Source organism: Phalaenopsis equestris, unplaced genomic scaffold (genome assembly GCF_001263595.1).
Source record: "Phalaenopsis equestris unplaced genomic scaffold, ASM126359v1 Scaffold000422, whole genome shotgun sequence".
Taxonomy (NCBI): domain Eukaryota; kingdom Viridiplantae; phylum Streptophyta; class Magnoliopsida; order Asparagales; family Orchidaceae; genus Phalaenopsis; species Phalaenopsis equestris.
Window position 1 is genome coordinate 1021309 of NW_018164863.1, and position 22308 is coordinate 1043616.

At 34.3% G+C, this 22308-nt stretch overlaps 1 protein-coding gene across 1 annotated transcript; it reads right to left on the reverse strand.

Moving 5' to 3' along the window:
- Positions 1-16820: 16820 nt before the first annotated feature.
- LOC110027323 (NAC domain-containing protein 79-like) lies at positions 16821-18904 on the reverse strand. Its single transcript, XM_020728697.1, is given in 4 exon segments — positions 16821-17370; positions 17372-17418; positions 18150-18430; positions 18584-18904. Coding segments are annotated over 4 exon segments (948 nt in total). The 5' UTR covers positions 18744-18904; the 3' UTR covers positions 16821-16910.
- Positions 18905-22308: the final 3404 nt, after the last annotated feature.

The window sequence follows — 22308 nt, forward strand, 5'->3', positions numbered from 1 at the left end:
AATTTCAAGGAGCTCATTCACTTATATAAACTTGACCTCATCCATCTCATTAAAACTAAGGCAAGTCAGTCTAATCTGGTAACTTATAGACTCTTTGACAACGAAGGATGCTATAATAACTTCATTGCCTCCCACTCTAGGCATATTTGGCTAATATGATAGGCCTGCAATATCTTCTTTTCATCTTTTGTTATTTATTTCTTGTGGTTTTTTTAATTATTGTTCACCGCGCTGTTGTTATGTTATTAAGTGTCACAATAATAGTATTCTTTTGCGAAACTCTCCCAAGGCCTTTTGTCAGCAACATTTCAAGTCATTGGATTGTTTTTGGATATATTAATTGTTTTTTTCTTTTTCTAATTTTGAAAAATATGGTGGAAATTGCATTCTATATAATAAAATTCGGAATTTCAATTATATGATATTTAACATGAAACTAAAGAATTTATCATATATTAGTCTTGTTTATTCTTGGCATAATAACGAATTGAAAAAACACCATACACATTAAACATGCTATGATTGAAGTTGTTCTTTCCATTATTGCCAAGCCAAAGGTCCATGATGTTTAGATCACTGCCCCTTAACATATTATTGCTACCGCTTCTATAGAATAAATGTTGCAATTTAAGAATTGTTGTGCTCCTCTTCTTACATTTAATAATATCCTCTCCAAAATTTTGTCTCAATTCTTTCATGGTGATTCTATTTACTTTGTGTATAAAAACACCCATACTTTAAAAAATCCAATAAGAATGGAGCAAGACATATATGCCAAACAGTTATTTGTTTGATATAGTCTTTAGAAAGCAAAAATATAATATTTACCATCAACTTGACTTTAATATACAAAACTCATCTCTTTGCATTTTATTCAAAAATCTAAATAATATGGTACCATATTTTTGCACTCTAATTCAAAGAGTCAAAATCATATGATTTTGTTATGTCAAAGATGATATTCATTTCTTATATGGAAAGATTAAGGGCAGGAAAAACTATAATCACATCAAAGAAATTTTCATTGTTATCGAGATTTTCTCCTCTTAGGCCGACATTACCTTTGTGGTTGTTACTAATTTCATAAGCTTATTTAACTTCTCTATTTGTTACCTCATTAATACTCATGATTTTTCTTATGACCACACAATTCCCCAATGACTTCTCGTAGGCCTTATTGCTCAATTAGTTGCGAGGAAATAAAAAAGCTGATTTATTTTGCTAAAAAAACATTATCCTTGGTTGGTTATACCTTAATATACACTCTTCTTCTTAGGATCCTATTTGTAAATAGGTTTGTCATACAGTGATGTGTCTTTTTTATATCAGGAGGCCTCTTAGAAATGTCAAACTAAAACTATTGTCCTGATCCTTAATGATCATGTGCCAACATCCCTTTAGATTATAGGCCTATTTCTTTTTACATCATATTGGACAAAATTATTACTTAGCTTCTTGCAACGAGATTAAAAGTGGTTATGCCTCTCATCATTCATCCATGCCACAACCCAAGTAATGCAACCCACTACATTGACATGTGTCATAATATCAAGAGCATAACAATCAATTAGTTATCCAAACTTTATTTGGAAGAATTTTTTTTACAAGTTTTGCAAATATCGAGACATCATTATATCATCATATGAATGATAAATAAAACACCAACATAATTTCATTAATATCATTAATTATTGAATAAAAGTGAATATAAAAAAAATCACTATCCATAAATAAAATATGTTTATAAACCTACTTGTCAATAAAAATAGATTTAAAATAGCAAGATACCTAAATTTATGATATCAATAATGACAAAAAATCTCTACTTAATCTGAACCTTACCATTTCGTGAAATAACACTAATAGCTGAAATAATAGTGAGTAATAAAATCTTAATAGATCACTCAAAATTTATTACAATTTTTACCATATATATTAAAAAAATAGATATTTTCTAGAATAAATAATAATATTTGCTTCAAGGGAACTAATATGCATGTCAAGTGTTATGTTTAGTAAGTACAATACTAGTATGAACTTAGTGTCAATAGTAGACTTGTTAGAAACAATAATATAAGTAATTATTTTAACATGCTATTAAAACTAAAATAACAAATAATAATAATAATTTATTCTTTGATTTAAAGAAGCTTATAATTTTCCCCTCTCCCCTTATACATTTACTTTTATTAAATCAGCCATTAATCAACCAAAAATAATTGTTGATTAAAAAATTTCAATGAACCTTGTATTTCAGGCAAGCTATTACCAGATTAACAGTTATCCGCCAGAATTTGGTTGAAAATCAAACTTATCTGCTGAAAAATGTGATTGTCGAGTGGTTTGTTAGCCAATAATCACTGAATTTTCTATAATGATAGGAATGCAAACTTGAGATCTTACAGTATGCAGATTCTATTTTTAAATCATGAAAATTGCTAATAAACACAAAAGGGTAAAACACAAAACTTTTATTGTTAAGTCCATAAGAAAATTATAAAACACACAATTCATTTAAGAAAAAAACGAGTTTATTGAATTTTACAATAAGGAAATTATATCTTATCTTATAGAAATGGATTTACTTTTTTGCCCAAGCTCCTCTACAAACCTCCTCAATTTTGGATTCTTCTTTTTTCTCGCAACTTCTTTTACTCTTCATATTGGAGAGTGAAATCCTCAATTTTGGATTCTTCTTTTTTCTCGCAACTTTTTTTTTTCTTTTACTCTTCAAATTGGAGAGTGAAGTTGAATGAGATAAAAGATTTAAGAAAGATATTAATTATAAAAATGGAAATATATTTTTGAAATAAATGCATACAATTATTTTAAAAATATGCATTGTACATAAAAAATGTGCTAGCGTTGATCCTGAGGAGATTTGACGGTGCAAAAGGAAAGAGTACAATGAAGGAGAGCCCATAGACATAAGATCATGAGTTGCATTTGTCAGACCAAGTGAAAGCTAGCAAGGTCAAAGCTGATCGAATAATGAGACAAACCAATGATGATCGGAGGATATAAGAACAAGCAATTCACACAAAAATGAGGTGAAATGATATCCAAGCCAATTATCAAAGGAGAGTCGATTCAAGGAAGATACGGGTCCTTAACATCTAAAACCACTGGAGAGATATACAAAGACCCCTCATTAGGGTTCAAGGATCGACAACTAGACCGTATTAACAGGTTGACTTATATCAACCAAACTCAGTCGACTGAGCTGATCCCATCAAGTGGAGGGGATCTCAGCTGACCGAGCTAATCCTATCGGCTTGAAGCCAATTGAGCTTAGCCAACCGACTTAGAGAGCAGTCGAACGATCAACTCATACATGTAAAATATCAAAAATACCCAATACACATCCCTTTAAAGAATTGAAAAAAAATATAACTTCATCACACCGTACCCTCTCTATCATAAATAGGGAGATTATTTTATGAATAAGACATAATTGACATGACATCTTACTATTTAGTTCTCTCTCTGTCTCTCTCTCTCTCCATACTTATGCTCTATTCTTTTGATGTGAACTACAGAAAAATCGGGATTCAACATCTTAAAATATGTAGTGAGCGTGAATCATGCCAAAAACAAGAAAAGGAGTAGCCCAATGAGAGGAAACCCATAATAAAGGCACCGATAACATGGAGTGCATTAGAGAGTTTGTAAACTAGCAAATCGAGGAGTTGAATGATCAAATGTTAGACACCATTCAAGATGCACTGACTCAGGGAAGAGAGCGACCCCCCGAATGAAGGGTCAACGCCTAACGACCAAAGAGTCCCCTTGACTATAGAAAGATAATGTGACTCCCAGTACTTTGATTGTGTTGAGTCTTCATCGATTGAACGACATCTATTTAAGCATACTGAGGTGCTAAAATGTCATCTCTTCATTACCATTCTGAGGGAGTTTACCCTCAAGTGGTTCAATGGATTACAACTTGGAGTAATTACATTGTTTGCAGATTTAAGAAGAATGTTAGGGTGCAATTTGCCAGTGCCTTGAAGCCTTAGAGAAATTCACAAACCCTCAATTGGAGCTGACAAACAACTCCATATTAGCTGAGGAGTATAAATGTGTTCTTATTTCTTTCAAGTAGAGCCCTCCACTCAAAACCTATAGTAGAGGGACCCCAAAAGCGAAGGGTAAAAACCAAGACATGATTCATGTACTTCCTCCAGTCCTCATTATGAAGAAGCTTGCCCACCCCCACCCACTGGGAGATTTAGGTTCAATATCCTGATTAACGACTGACTCAATATAATAAGTGTCCGCTACATAATGACAAGCACACAAACAAACCCAGTTGAGCTGTTCATACCATTCTATTTCATTATCAATTACATAAAAAAATTGTTATGTAAAATTTTGTTAATTTTACATACTGTTCCAAGTCCAACTAGAACTCACAGGATTTTAGAAGTCATGTAAGGAATAAAAAAAATCAACCAACACTCGATAAACTCAAATTGACCCATTAGCAGAGTTTCTGTTCGAACCGCAAAATAGACATTGATGGGTAACAATCAAATGATAAAAAAAAACATCTAAATAACCAACAATGAAGAACAAATGTCTGATTGATAAATCATGTAAGAACTGAACTACAATGCTCAAGCATCAATAAACTCTATGTCTCCTAGCTCGAAGCAGGTCAAGCTCTGACAACAATTCTATATCTATTAATAACACGATCCATAATTGGTAGCATGAAAATCACCCCAGTAGCAAATCTCAATAGTTACCTCCATGAAGGCTGTGATAGGATCCACTTAATATGCCTGACATACAGTGTGGTCCATCCAAAGTGATGACCTAACCAAGTGACCAAGACATGCATTAGACTTGGGTCGGGCGAGAATAAATCAGACAAGTACCAAAATCTCTATAATCATACTCATCCGTTTGGATTCAACAATTTTTTTTAATCAGTTAGACTATCCACCTTGTGAAATGACCCAGTGCACCAACTAATTAAATTTACTTCACAATGGGAATTCCTTTTAGCTAATTAAATTCCCTCAACATAGATATTTGAAATAAAAAGAGTCAAATCAAGGTATGTCAAGCATATAAATATTAACACCTTACATATTTTCACAAATTGAGCCAGATTTACAGAAAATAAGGCACAAACAGATATATATAACTACAAGACCAAGTTAGTACGTTCTAATGTCATCTGGAAAAATACAACTGGACAGGAGAAGCCTGTCTGGGTTGTTATTCCACCAGAAATGAACAAATTGTCATCAAGATGTTTTGGTCATTCTTGGACTTGAAGTAGACCAACATTCACTTCATCAAGTTTTTAACATATTCCGAGAGCTATACCCAAGCTAGCCTCCACCTTCTCTTATAAAGCAAAGGCATGGTACTTTATCTCCTTAATTTATTTTTTTAAAGTAGTGACTTGGTCATACATCTTTGACATTTTGGCTTTAGCTCACGCCGAAGCATCATCAGACTCCAATCTTTCAATAATAGAAAATAAGTCATCTTTATTTATCTCAAGCTCCTCGTGAGTGATGACCAATTATGATACCAAATTCAATACACCCTCTGAAAGGGTGGCTCAATGGATAAGAGATGGTCCTATCAATGATCCTGATTCATCTGCATCCTTTGAAAAATTATTTATAGGACCCCTAACACCCTTTTAATGCTGAACCATCAATGATATAGTCATGTGGCATGACAACAAGAATGATCTTTGACTCAAAGGTCTTCAAGTCTCCAATCTTCATAAGCTCAATCTGAGCTGATTCGAAGAAGAAAGGAAGAGAATAAGTAGAATTTAGACATATTACAACTCTGATACACACATCCCAAGAAAAGTAAAATACGCAATAAGGGCAAAGTGCAAAAATAAATGTGAAACAAATCATTAACTTTAATTTCATTTATGATTGAAAATTTACAAAAACTTTCTAACATTTATTTACAAAGCGTACAAAAGAAATAATTTTTTTTTGAAGTATGGGAAAAATCTGAGGGCGGGTTTTACATTCAATGACTCTTCATCATCCTCACCGCTCTCTTCTTCCTACCCCTCCTATGAGTCTAACAGTAGAGTGGCAAACTTCTCCATATCCATTTGTGGGAGATCAACTGTGCTTCACCATGCACCCAATGTTGAAGGAAACCCTTTCCTTGATGAGCCACCAAACGTAGGTGAGAGGATAGCTCAACAAAAAATCATCGAACATCTTCATTGTTTCCATCTAATTCTTCATCGCTTGATTCTTCTTTTATGTGAATAAGAACAACTATGTTTGTTGAGTGTTTCAGCTTTGACCACCTCCACCTAGTCCTTAGCTACCTTTGCCCTTTCTTCGCCCACTACTAATATTAGCTCAATCTCCTATTGTTCTTTGCATTCCCAAAGAATGAACATCAACTAAAAATGAGATACTTCCCAAACCATCAATTGAAACCTATCGATTGCTTGAGACATGCCCAAGAGGCTGTGTTTCAGAAGGACCTCTTCATAAGCGAGAGACCAGATGGCATCAACAATAGTCGAAGGGTAAAAAAGCCACCGTAGGGAAGTTAGAATACCAATTTCTTATAAAATAAATTAGAGCAAACTTGCCTTTTGAGCTAGTGCTCATCTTTGTCTCCTCATCTTATAGAAGAACCCATCAAAGCGTGATTCACTTTTTGCTTCTTTTGAAACATAAGGGTGGGGGAGGCAAGCCACTTAAATCGATCGCGGGCGCCTTCCCCTTACACCACACCTCCTCTTAGCAGGGTTCAGACTCAGACTTGGACTCGAGCCTACTTGGGTCTACCATAAAAGGACGATTCACTTTATCCCTGGTCGGAAGGTCGATGAAGGAACTACTGACCTAGGAGTGGAGGATATAGTTTCTTATCTCTCAACTAAAGCCTCCCCCTCACGCTTGCTCAACTCCATAAGACTCATTGTCTTCTAGGACTCTTGATTTTGTGTGACCTAGAAACCTGCAACCAATAAAGAACATTTGGTGGGCACCATAAAAATTTTCCTCTAAAAAAAGATTATCTCGCCAGTCGCAATCCTTTGAAAAATAATTGAAGAATCAGACTTGGAATAAACTATTTCTACACTTTCCAACTCTCCCACAGTAAGGACCATCAGGGATTTCTATTGACCTACCACTTTAATAGTCTAAGGGTAGGCAAGTTTAGCATGATCGATCGCACAGGCCTTCTACTTGGCCATACGGGTGAGGATCGTTGTGCCCCTCCGTCCTCTCGAGTGTTGGAGTTCATCTAATCCTCCTTGATAATTTGACCGAATTTGTCTGGTTGTAACACTCGATTGTTAGTTTTCAGGTCAAGATATTGATGTACCAATCTTTGGTTTCCATCAACACTCTATCTGACCCTTTCTTCTTTGCTTGGCCAGTGTGTCACCAAATGGAATGGTCTGAAGATACCTTCCCAGGGACAAGAACCAAGGCATTAATTAAGCTTCCGGCCTTTCACTTTATTTTTTAGACCCAATAGCTAGAACTTGCATTTCGAGGCAAACTAATTGAAGCCATCCAACTCAACTTGAAATAAAAATATGTAGTCAAAAAGCTCTATTGACCATCAGATCCTTGAACGATGACAGAACATGAATAATTCTTAATGACTGTTATAAATTTTGGTGAATGACTCCGTAGTAATTGAAGACGGTCCTAACTCTCGGTAGAAAGTAAGCCAAAGACTGAAGAAAAATTGATCATTGTAGAAAATGAGGTCGTCTCTAAACAAAGTGGTCACTGGATCGTTCTCGTCAGCAATCTGAAGCTTAACAATGGGATCCAAGATACATATCCCTTGCAATTGATCCACCTTGTTAGGAGTTATCCTTTAACGATTGTTTGATATGATCTACTCGATGGCCATTGGAGAATACTTTGGAGCCATCAAACAGACTGTAAAAAGTCAAAGTCGATAGAACAAAGAGAAGTGAAGAGAAAAAGATAGAGTAAAAGCAAAATGTCATCAAATCTCTCACTTCTATATATAAGTAAACAAAAGAAACAAAATGGTCGCACACGAGTAAAAACAGAATTCTATAGTAATTTTAAAGACACATTCACTGAAGGTTCACATCAACATAAGAAACGAGACAAAAAATTAAATTTTATTCTTAAAATAGACATTAGAGATTACAAGAAGTGATTAGAAGTTAGCTCGAGAAGAAATATTTAAAAGGGGGTTGATCGCCACATCAGTTAACATAGACCCCAATTGAAGCAGTCGCTTATACAAAATTTCTTCCCCAAACATTAATTGATTCGTTCGATCCATCTTGGCTTGAGTATGGAATATGAGAGATCTCTTTTGGAATTCTTCAGTTCCTGGTAAAGAGTAGTTATCTACTCCTCCATCCTCTCCACTTTCTCCACACGACTGAGTTGCTCATATATCTCCTCGCCTCAATAGATCCCAACCATCCGAGCAAAGAAGTTCTCAAACTTGGCCAGGCAGGGATCTAATGAGCTGGAGACATCTGAAGTCTTTTATTTTCTTCCCAGCGGGCCTTGAGAGGATTGCCCTGATAATCAACTCCTCCATCCTCGCTCAAGAGTTGTCGTCCTCAACTAGCACCACGATTGGGTTCTCACCTACATTTAAGGTGGCGAGTCATCATCTAGGGCTATCAGAGCATGATTGACTGCACCAAGAGACAACAAAAAGGAAAGAGACTTCATAAAAAATGAAATCTAATAAGACTCATACCAATGAGTAGATCCAACTTAAACACTGTAAGTGATATAGCACTCTCACCGTGTGGCAGTAGATCACCAACAACTTCTCGCGTGACCCGTTCAATCGGTGGGTCTTGTGTCGTAGTGAAAGGTTGAGCCAACAAATCAATGGTTGGGTCGGTCGCTAGAGCTTTTCATCTCATAGTGTTGATGGGTCAATCAAACAACCCCACCTGATCTGCCATTGCAACTGTTTTTTTCTTCTTAACGATGACTTTCTTCTTGCTTTCACCTTCCAGGCAGCTCCACTCATTCGGCCTCCCGAAGGCAACAAAAAGCAAATCTTTGCTGGGGATATCATACTGGAGATTCAATACGTTCTGCATTACAACACTTGTTGCCAAAACGCCTTTGTTTGTGAACAGCTCGTGTTTGGCTCGTTAAGCAAACTAGCCGAACACGAACACACTTTTGGGCTCGAAATATAAACGAGACGAACACGAGCTGACCCTGGGCTCGCTCCTGTTCGGCTCGTTTAGACCCCTAGTTTCAAATCCCATTAATTGAAAAGGCTTAGTATTGAACAAGATACTGTTAAAGTATTTAGATGTAATACTATCAGTGCTTACGAAACCATACTTCACCTCAGTGACCGCTGCATGTCGTCATGCAGAGGTGGTAAAATAGACTTCAGCAACACTTATCCACTTTTATTCCTGCCTTCTTGACTTGGTCAACGATGCTTCAACCTGTTTTATGGGGAAAAGAATTGTCATACCAAATATAAAAGATTCAAATACAAAAGAAATTAATATTTTAACGAACTTACGTGTGAGATTAATATAATTTTAACAACCTGTTTTATGGAACACTTATCTCACATAAACAAGCTCATCCGCCGAAATCGCTGAATCGCACCCACATGTCAGAGTTTATTAATCGATTCCACTTGCCGAAGTGATTGAATCAAGTCCGTCTGCCGTAGTGGTTGAATTGAACTCATCTGTCGTATAAGTTGATTCAACTTATTGCCATTTTTTTAAGAGGATGAGTTAAACATATCTCTTTGGAGGTAACAATACAAATAAGTCATCATGGCCAACCAGAACATCGTCAATCTCTTAAAGATGACGCCCATCACTGAGAGTCGGTCATATCGCCTAGGCATTGAGGATGTTTGTCGTACCAGCAACATCTGACATTAGCCAACAATACCCCTTGTTTCACGACTTTTTAACAAGGCATCAGAGAAAAGCCAACAATACAGACATTGATGTCTTAATATTAGACGTACAATTATATATATATATATATTTATATTATGTATATAAGGGCTAACAAGAACAAGAGGAGGATCAACTTTTTCCCTCTTGATTTCTCTTTTTTGAATGGTTCCATATCTTTTTCCTAAAAGTTCACTCTCTCTCTCTCTCTCTCGAATTTTGTGAATTACAGAAACCTCCTTCTCCTCCGGCTTTTCGGAGGTTGGAAATTAATATTTTCCTCAATGTTCCCTACAAAGTCTCTTCTATCTCATTCTCTCTTTATAGCACTCTTTTTATAATATTCGGTCTTTAGCCAAATTGTATGTATACACATACAATACGTTTTAACAAGATGCACAACTAGGATTACAAATTAATTTAGGAATTCCTTCACAAGAAAAAATAATCTCTTCTAACAAATATTATATATTTATGAATAAATATGTGAATAAATGATGATTTTAACCACATAATAAATATCATGCAACTCCACGCAAACATCAAGAACGAGTTTATCAAAGAGTTTATTTCCTAGCGTGGCCTCAGATACAGGAATTCCAAGTCTAAGCATATAATATTTTTCATGTAAGAAGGGAATCTAAGGGTCAGAAGCAAGCTAATGGTCGCCATCCTCATGATTACTGCCCAAGGAGATTTCCATACGCATGTACCGTTCTACAATTCAAGTTGAACAATATTTATCCTGACAAGGAATCCCAAAGCTAGCCTCTCTGCAAACATTTAAACCTGATCAGATTGGCACTAAGAAATGTTTTATCCACAGTCGCTCACGCGCACCCACATGTCAGAGTTTATTAATCGATTCCACTTACCGAAGTGATTGAATCAAGTCCGTCTGCCGTAGTAGTTGAATTGAACTCATCTGTCGTAAAAGCTGATCCAACTTATTGCATTTTTTTTAAGAGGATGAGTTAAACATATCTCTTTGGAGGTAACAATTCAAAAAAGCCATCATGGCCAACCAGAACATCGTTAATCTCTTAAAGATGACGCCCATCACTGAGAGTCGGTCATATCGCCTAGGCATTGAGGATGTTTGTCGTACCAGCAACATCTGACATTAGCCAACAATACCCCTTGTTTCACGACTTTTTAACAAGGCATCAGAGAAAAGCCAACAATACAGACATTGATGTCTTAATATTAGACGTACAATTATATATATATATATATTTATATTATGTATATAAGGGCTAACAAGAACAAGAGGAGGATCAACTTTTTCCCTCTTGATTTCTCTTTTTTGAATGGTTCCATATCTTTTTCCTAAAAGTTCACTCTCTCTCTCTCTCTCTCGAATTTTGTGAATTACAGAAACCTCCTTCTCCTCCGGCTTTTCGGAGGTTGGAAATTAATATTTTCCTCAATGTTCCCTACAAAGTCTCTTCTATCTCATTCTCTCTTTATAGCACTCTTTTTATAATATTCGGTCTTTAGCCAAATTGTATGTATACACATACAATACGTTTTAACAAGATGCACAACTAGGATTACAAATTAATTTAGGAATTCCTTCACAAGAAAAAATAATCTCTTCTAACAAATATTATATATTTATGAATAAATATGTGAATAAATGATGATTTTAACCACATAATAAATATCATGCAACTCCACGCAAACATCAAGAACGAGTTTATCAAAGAGTTTATTTCCTAGCGTGGCCTCAGATACAGGAATTCCAAGTCTAAGCATATAATATTTTTCATGTAAGAAGGGAATCTAAGGGTCAGAAGCAAGCTAATGGTCGCCATCCTCATGATTACTGCCCAAGGAGATTTCCATACGCATGTACCGTTCTACAATTCAAGTTGAACAATATTTATCCTGACAAGGAATCCCAAAGCTAGCCTCTCTGCAAACATTTAAACCTGATCAGATTGGCACTAAGAAATGTTTTATCCGATCGATTAACAGAAATAGGTATGGAAGCAAAAAAAAGTGGAAGGTCATGATGATTTTGCTTGTGAGGAGAGAAGAGAAGATGATATTGAAAAAGGAGTCTGATAGCACTCATATTGCGTCTTACCTTAATTAAAGTTTGAATGTTTAATGAAATTAGCACTATGAATGTTTATTGCTCGAAAGATTGTCTTGAGATTCATGTCAGCCTCAAGATTCATGCTTGATGATGAAAATTTCTTGGCAGCGTATCAACGTCAATTATATTTGTATTGCATCATATATTGGGCCCAGAAAAATACTCTTTTTTGACTATAGATTGATTTCCATCGTGATGATGGAGGAGAAGTTCGCTTATGCATAGATCTACAATCAACATGTGAAGATGCAAATAGATCTCCAAGAATGTGGCAAAAATCTGAAGATTTTGATGGCAGATATGGCAAAGTATTCATTTGAAAGCTAGAACATCCAACTCAATCCGTGCTATAATTAGTAGGTGGTTGTGGTAGAAGTACAAACTTAATGACATGCTGAACAAGAAGAAGAATAAGAGAATCAAGACAAACGCAATCAAACCGGGAAAATCTTTGATTATAACGAAGAAAAATAATTTGGTGACATTGCCTTCAAGATGGAATCATAAACTAAATATCTTGACATGAAGAAGAAATAGTACTACCAACCGTTTGTCAATCCCTAATGTCATAAAATATAGATTATTAAATTATTAAAGTAGTTAAAATAAATTTTAGTCACATTTTTTAAATTTTAATTTGCATTTAATGCTAAACTTATTGTGGTTAACATTAACCGTTTAGCCAAATCCAGCAAGATTTGTAATTATAACTTTTGTTATGCAAATCATAGTTTTTTCTTCTTTAAACCATATGATTTTAAGATGATGAAACATTCTATTTTAGAGTTGAAACAATTATGTGAATAATAATTAAAATTATTACATTTTTTAGACTAAATGTGCTGTAACTTAAATTTTCAATATTTAAATTTTATACATTTATTTTTAACTAGTGGCCATTAATTATCTCAAGTTTAAGACCATATGCATCAAAAAAATTATTACGTCCAAGATTGCACATTTAGTCATTGGCGACAAACAGACCACAAAAAGTGCCGGCGACGTGGACATGTGATGTTCGGATGTGCGGTTCACCGGAAGTAATAATTTTCCCAAAAGCATCTCATTGACTGGTTCGGATTGGAAGAAAAAAATTCAGGATTGATCGGACGTGCGGTTCATCGGAAGCAATAATTTTCCCGTAAGCATCTCATTGTGTTGGTTCGGATTGGAAGAAAAAAATTCAGGATTGATTGAAACTGTCATTCACCGAGAATTTGTCCTCTTAGTCAATGACAATGAAGGATATTGAAATCTTTAAGAACATGTTATTAACTGTTGAAGTCTCATTTCATATTTCTTTGGATACCCCGTCTGCATCATGGCCTACACAGATGTTCAAAAGAAGAGATAAGAAGAACTCTAAATGACAAACATCTCATTGATCACTATTATGCATTTTGGATTGAATTCCACAATAAGAGTCAAATGCAATCGAGTCATTTAAACTAAACCACTCATGGGGCATCCAAGGAATCGATTTTATTTTTTAATTATAAACTTACTTCTTGAAAGTCATATTTATTTAAATCAAGTTACCAAACTCATTCAGCATAAGATATGATAATAATTTCCAAGGTTAAATAACGAGTGATTTTTTGCAAAGAGAAATGATGAGCAATAAATTACAAAGTGATTTGAACTCATGACCTTGAAAAAAATAGTATTCACCATTAACTAGAGGGACATGAATCCTTGCTCATAACATAATATTTTGTTAATATAAGATAATTGAACAGACAAATTGAATAAGGGTATCAATAGTGATATAACATAGTAAAATGTATTTAGTTTAGAATCTTAATTATGTAATTTTGAGCTTAAGCGAATTTTTATACATAGGAGAAGAGAGAGAGCCCAAAATTAAAAATGGGTGCATTTTAAATGAAATGATCCCCTATTTATAGGGGATGGATAATAATATGAAGATATTGCATTTCTAATTTGACGTTAATCATGGTTGTACATGTTACTTTTGGTATTTTACATCTATAAGCCTTCAACTCGGCTATATCAAGTCATCCAGGCCTTAGGTCCTCCTGGCCTCGAATCGTCCAGGCTTCAGCTCGTCCTGGCCTCGAGATGTCTTGGCTTCGGGTCATCCAGGCTTCGGATCGTCCTAACCTCGGGTCGTCCAGGCTTCAGATTGGCCTAGCTTCGCGTTGTGCTCTTAAGAGATTATATATTTTGATGGGTTCAACAAGTTCGCCTCCATCATTTTTTTAAGAGAAAATATAAGCCCAACTGATAATATGTGGAATTCAAATCTGTGACCTGAAAAGTTACACTCTAAAATACTGTAGTGCGGATAAATAATTTCTTAATCTTTATTGAACTCAAATTATGCTCCAACTTTCAACAAAATATAAAAGTAAAGCAAAAATGCGCATCGGTTTAAATCATCTCACAGTCATCCGTCATAGAAAGTAAAAGGATAGGTTGGACGCATGCATATCTGTTCCAATTTCCATGCATCCGAATTTGTGCTGGTACGAGAAAGAAACCTTAAAGGCCCACTTGGCTAGTTGGCTAAAGCGCACATTTGGATAAACATGACTTTTCCCTTTGGACTTACAAGCTTATCCCAATATTAAATCGATTCTATGAACATAAAAAATGATTTGACAAGACTAATGTATTCTGCTCTCTGAAAAGTGAAAAAGATCGTCTGATATGAAAATCTCTTTCGAATATGACTATGATATTATTAATATTTGTATTTTTTATGTTCATCTTTTATGAAAAAAAAAATTATTTTAACTGCTCGGAAGACAATGAATTCAAATTTATAAATTATATATTCTGTTTTTTTTATGCGTCTATGTTTAGATGGTCCAATAAAAATTGGTTAAGAACATTGAAATTTCTTGTCTTTTGTTTCTAAATAAGCAATTTTGAGTCTAAATGCAGATCTATTTGGGGGGCGGAAAGCGTTGTTTTTGCAATAAATGCAACATAGTTGCCATTACGATAAACATAACAAGTGGCAAATATGGACATGACAAACAATTTTGAATGGATATCTCTAACCCTTTGTAGCTAAAAGCATATGAAAATTAATGAAGTATTACGTAATTAGTTTGTATTAAAAATAGTTTCAGACTCAATTTTCATAAAGAATTTTTGTGTTCATCAATTTTATGGATCAAGTCCTCGCATGATTATATGAGAAGATAATTGCATCTTCAATTTATGGTTTGGAGTACAACATTATATGAGAAGATAATTGCATCTTCAATTTATGGATTGTATAGCCCGATGCTACCTTATACAACCCAAGCTCAGGAGTTAAATGACAAGCTATAGCGGATTACTGAGTACAAATTAACTACCATGTTGAGTGCCAACGACTGATTACTAGTAAGCCAGTACAAATTAACTACCAAATATAAGTAGTTGACTACCAGCTCCTAAATACGAGACATTAGTTTGCCTGCTACGATTTGTTGATCATCGCCCATTCTCCAAGAGGATCGGATCCGCATCAATGTCAAATTCTTTTGTGATGGATTGTCATGAAGGCTGAATAGGGTGACAAAGATATAACATAATGAGAGCATGTGGGATAGACGTCAAAATAGGCTTTGATAGAGATAATATTAATATGATGTCAAAATCAAAATAAGAGCTTGAAATTCATTTAACAAATGATCGATCTCAAGATATTGAGCAATGTATATTCATGTTCTCTAAAGAAAAATAACATCTTCCGCCATAGTTTTTGCTCACTTGTCTCATTACTAACACTTTCCTAAAGGTGTGAGTTCACAGCAATGATCCGACACAAATATTTCAAAAATTGCTCCCAACATTTAGAGTTTTTAAGAAACAAGTGGTTAAAATTAGTCTTTTAAGTGAGCTACTACTGATAAGCAAACCATTCCATTTTTTAAATATAATTTGTGTGATGAATAATACTTCAAAACACAAAATATGATGAAATTCCCTTCGTAATTAATGTTTTTAATCCCTAAATCACGGTTAATCGTTTGGTCTTCGAGTTTAAAGATCTTATAATTATATATATATATATCCTGAGAAAAAGGGCATGCAAACATCTGGTGCAGATTCCGCGCTTAAAGGAGGAATTTGGTAGGAGAAAAAGGCCATGCAAACATCTGGTGCAGATTCCGCGCTTAAAGGAGGAATTTGGTAGGAGAAAAAGGCCATGCAAACATCTGGTGCAGATTCCGCGCTTGAAAGAGGAATTTGGTAGGGGCAAGTAAGCTTTTGAGTGGAAGGAAACCATGAAGCTCTCGAATTCTTTATTTGGTCAAATATGATATCATCAATATGCAATACTTTCTAATTTTCTAAGCTCTATGTTGTTAATATTTATATGCCTAAAAAACATTATTAAGCACTAATTTTCAACTAATAGGTTTAAGCTTAAAGAAAGGTGGAAAGCGTGCACTTTATACTACTTAAAATTCCTTCGCATCATGGGTTTGAAGATCTTATTAATGTGTTGATGAACTAATATGTGCAAGTTGGAAATAGATGAATATTTAATGTCTTTTCATCATAATTAAGATTAAGAAAATTTTAGAGACTTTGAAAAAAATTCCCAGCTATGTTTTTTAGTCATGACAGATATTTCAATCACAAGTGGCTTATACTATTTTTTTTCAATTATGCATACTATATGTGATTTAATAATTACACCATTGTTTACTAAAAAAATTAAAAAAAAAAGGTACTGCGACAAATTTTAAAAAAATCTAGAATTTATTAATTTGCAAGCTAACTTATTTCACTGAAAATAATGTTAATTACTTTTTTGACATCCATTGTGTAACTAATTTATCAACATAACAACATATACATGCAAACATGCATGAATTCCTTGGAGAGCAAAGCAATAATACTTTGCATTATTAATGGCCTTCAAATCAATCTATTGTCCCACATACAATCAAAATCCACTTGTCCTAAACCTGTAGAATGATTTTTTTCGTATGATTGAAAGCTGCCAATCTCCTTCAAGTTCCTTTCTGAGCTCATTCCTTTATCTATTGAAGCACTGAAGACTGAGTGCGAGTTTGAGTTCCACTTCTTCTCTATTTTAGCACCATTTCCACTCAAGAAAAAAGATGCTCCATCAGAGTTAGATGCAGCCCTCAACATTGCTTCCTCCTGTAGCAAATGGCTCATAAATTGATTTTCCGGCCTCATTGTGAAAAATGACTGCATATATTCATTTTCTTTTCCTTTTGCTTCCTCATTGTCTTTGTTTCTAAAGTTGTAGAAGAAAGAAGGCTCTGCAAAAGGTGGAGATTGATCGGGGGCTTCGACTAACAAATCATCCACAAAGGAACTGTTCATCCTTTTCCTGCTGTGTTGTGCTATTCTTTGTATCCTTTTTATTGTACACCTTGCAAACAACCCATTCATCCTGTACACATATATATAAATCATTATATGCATCATATTATTTGGTTATTTAGAACTTATGATTTAGTTGTTATACTTGTGTGGTTTTGTGATGTTGTAGCTTTTTATGAAATGAAATCATCATGTTTAATTTCATAGAATAATAAATTATTGATGAACTTACCCAAATAAGTCTATTTTTTATATGAATTCTTAAGTTTTTAATTTATTCCGCTTGAATGCTGCCTAAGAAAGTAAAAGTATTATTTATCTTTTACTTTAAGCTGTTGCTATATGCGTAATGTTAGTTTACACTATTTAATTCCTTACTAATCTTGCAATAATTTTATTTATTCATTTATCGTTTACACTATTTAATTCCTTACTAATCTTGCAATACTAATTTTATTTATTCATTTATATTTGAGTGCAGATTTTGCCCTTTTTCGTATATGTTGCCTATTTTTAGCCAAATTATCATTGGCATACGTCACTCAAACTATCCTTTAACATACCTTCTTTTAATTTTTTCCTTCCAATTTTATCAAATATTCATCTTAATACTCTTCATATTAAATTAAGAATTTTTTAATTCATAAGTAAAGCAAATTCTAAATACTCATTGCTTAAAAGAATGGTAAATAAAAAATGATATGCTATTTGAGAACATTTGTTTCCATGTAAGGGAAGGAAAATAAAGAGGAATCAATGTTTGAAAGAACAAAATTTTAATTTGAAAATCAATATATGTACCTGATGAGATGTGGAAAATTTATTATACTGATACTTTCCATCAAGCCTGTATTCATGCATGACCCATTTTGTCTTCATTCCTCTCGGAGCTCTCCCACTGTAAAACACTAAGGTTTTCTTCATCCCAACAAGGAAACCTTTTCCCCTAAATATTTCCTTATCCTTTCCTGTTGCTTTCCAGTAGCCACTTGATGTGGCTCTATTGGTCCTCATTCCTGTGGGATACTTTCTATCCCTTTTGCAGAAGAAATACCATTCCTTCTCCCCCATATTAGCTTTTCCTGTACATAATGCATATGATATCATATTTAATAGCCCATTTAATCCACTTTAAAAGTGAATTGGAATCCAAGATAGGGAACTGCATGCATGCACATCAATAGTTAAAAGGTTGCAAAAAAAGACTTTTTTTTTGTGTTTTAAATTTGATGTACCTGGAAGATCCCATGGCTCGCACTCATTGAAGCTCCCTTCACCAATGGCTATTGACTTGAAGCTTAGATCCATAACCTTCTCTAACAGATAGTGGGTTATAATCTCTTCATCAGTTGGATGAAATCTGAAGCCTGGAAGCAAATGAAGGCCGCCATCCATGGTTGTTAAAAGTGGCAACAGTTGAAGATAAAAACACTAGAAGAAACAAAAAGAAGAAGAAGATGGAGAGAGTTTAGGAGTTGTTCAAAGATAGAAAATGTGGAAGAGAAATCTGAAAGCTTTTATAAGAGCTTCTCCAGCTTGCAGGAAGATCCGTGATGTGGGAGGAAATGATAATGGGAAAACCACGTTTTCTTACCTTTGTTTACATTATTTAATATTGTCAACTATCTCTAAAATAAAGTGAGATGATTTAATTTGTCCTCTCATTTCTTTCTATCATTCTTATCTGTTACATTTGTTGAATTGGTGTTATGGATGAAGTGAATCTTGCTTCTAGGTAAATGTAGTGCTGGGGTAAGTCTTTTCAATTTTAAGCATGGAAAATATGTGAATGTACGGACAGGTGAAGGACACATTTCTTTGCTTGTTGTTTAAAATCTTATCTTTAAAATTAATAATAGTTGTTTAATTTATGGTTTTTTTGGATCCATGTAATTAACTTTTAATGGTATTTAAGACTTTGAAAAAAAGGAGTTTTGGCAGTTAAAAGTACAGTCAAACGGACCTACGGCTGTGGTATTTAAACGGCATACAATAATGATTTGTAAGAGTGTTGTCGTATCATATAAAACTTAATTTAATCATCTGATTTTGTTACAAGTTTAAGGGCTGTATGGCCATGGATGAATTCTAACTCGAATGGTATTAATAAATCATGGAAATTCGGGTTTTGCAAATTATGCGTGGATAAATCTTAAAGTTTGTGTGATATGAGCTCTAATAAATTGAGTTAAATCCTACAAAACCATTTGATGACTTCTATCAGGCTTTAAGTTTGTTACTAAAATTTCAATTAAATTTATCATGAAAATTGGTTATGAATTTTGTTAAATGAAATTATATTAATTTATAGTTATGTTAATTCATAATTAATTTATTTTTAAAAAAATTAATTATAAATTAAAATTATATTAAGATAATCATTTATTAAGCAATAATTTAACAATTACAAATGAATAATTAAGTAATTATTAATTATCTTAATAAATAATTACTTATAAATTTAATAATTAAAAAAGTGCATTTTATTTTTAGTAATTAACTATTAAATAATTTGATGGGCGGAACTGCCAACCAATCACTTTGGGCTTCGCCAGCAACGCTAGGTAGCACGAGCCATGAGCCAACCCATTCACAGGACCCTCTCATTCTAGGCAATAGTTTCCAGAGGCAGGATTCAAACCTCAGACCAGAAGAGACTTACATAGCCGAAACAGGTGCTTTACCAACTGACCTGGGAACGCGGCTCATATATATATATACACACACACTCCACCAACAAACTTTCATCATCCAGCATAAATCTCAAGGCATTGACATGAATCTCAAGGCACTTTTTTGAACAAGAAACATTTAGACTTCAATTAAAAGTCATAATGAACTCTGATTTCAACAAATTTATGGTCAAACTGATCGACTCGATGAAATGAACCAAATCATATAAACTAGTCAAATCCAAGTCAAATCAAAGCCGATTCGAGTCTTTAAACAACTCTTGGAAGATTTTCGGACAGATTTGGAAGGTCAAACTGATGTTGAATCTAGCAAGTTCATAGTCGAATTAAGCGTCTTGACAAGACGAATCTAACAAGCTCAAGATCATTCAATTCCGACATCAATAAGACCACCAAATGTTCATTAAATACCGTTTGATTGAAGGAAACTCTCTGAACCGTCCAATCAAAAAGGTTCATATTTCTGCATTAATTACACTCAGAACATTATAAATAGAGTCACATCCCTCTCATAAAGCGGGGCCTAAGCCTTCCGAGAGAACTTGAAAATTTGAGAAGGACCTGAAGTTCAGCACCACCACAAACCGTCGTTGACCACCGCTGACCTCCATCAACCACCTTGGACTGCCTTTGACCATCGCCAATCGCCGTCGACCGTCGTCGACCACTGTCGACCTTTGTTGACCACTACCGACCGTTGTAGACATACGCCAACTGCCACTAACGATTGCCATTGACAATCACCGATCGTCGTCGAACACTACTAATCAAACGACATCCGTCTACATTATAGCTTGGAAAATCTAGTACACTTTTCCCGCTGTGGGACAAAAAGTTTCTGTTTTCATCAATCAATAATATATTTTTACAATTTGGTTAGACCCCGTGATTTTTTTCCTTACGGGTTTTTCACGTAAAAATTTCCGGTTTCAAACTGATTGTTTTTCTTTCATCTGAGTGCGTGTTGAATTCTCGTGCAACGCTGAGACGATAATCTATTATTCTACTGCCACAAGTTTTCTAGCACGCATTGTGTGTGTGTGTGTGTGTGTGTGTGTGTGTGTGTGATTAAACTAATAACCTAATTACCATACTTTTCCTTCTCCCGTGCTTAATTCCTCGGCTATTCTTTCCTCAAATTGAAAGCCTCGCCCTTATTCTCTGCCCAAAACCCTCGCAAGACATCCAATATGAAGTTTACCCACTTTGATGGAGAATCCATCACAAAACATCTTCATTATTGCTCTAATCCTCTATTAATGACTTTTCTTTAGTTCATATCATCCATTTATTTTAGGACGATATAAATTGCTATAGCTCAAATTAAGTAGTGCCAATTAATTTGAATAATACTTGCCAATATTTACTTATAATACTGATAATTTTGTTTGGAATTGATAATGATTGTGACAGAACTGCATGTTTTTATTGTCATATTTTGCTTGTTAATTGGCATGTAGGACAAATACAAATAAATTGAATTAGTTCATATTTTATTTTCGGCCAACAAAAATGAGTCATTATTCTAGCTTTTTTCGCCTAATGCCCCCATTTCCTGCTACTGGCGATGAATGTAATTCTATTAAAATGTTTGATTTGAGTTGAGAAGTGTTGAATAACATACTTCCGAATTTAATATATACTAGCCATTTTTTAATATGCACCGAGGAAGTTTGCAGGAGTTAATAACAATATATGTTTAAAATCTTTCACAATCATTATATGTATGAAAAGCCATCAGCGAATAACAAAATATATCTGATGAAGAAATTATTCAATTTGAAGATGGCGGAAGGTACATCTGTTGTACAACACCTGAATGATTTTAATACCATCACAAATCAATTATTATATGTGAAAATTGAATTTGATGATGAGATACGTGCACTGATCTTGTTGGCTTCATTGTCAAATAGCCGGGTAGCTATGAGGATGGTTGTCAGTAATTTTGCAGGTAAATCAAAATTAAAATATGAAGATATTCATAATTTGATTTTGGCTGAGGAGATGCGCAGGAAAGATTCTGGCGAGATCTCAGGTTCGAGTTCAACATTAAATGTTAATTACATAGGGAGATCACATGACATGAACTCAAACAGGCGAAGATCAAAATTAAAGAACAGAAACAGGAGCAAGTCAAGGCCTGGTAAACAAGTAACTTGCTGGAATTTTGGCAAAACTGACAACATAAAGAGAAACTGCAGGAATCATAAGAAGACAGAAAATGACAGTGCAAATGTGGTAACTGAAGAATCACATGATGCAAT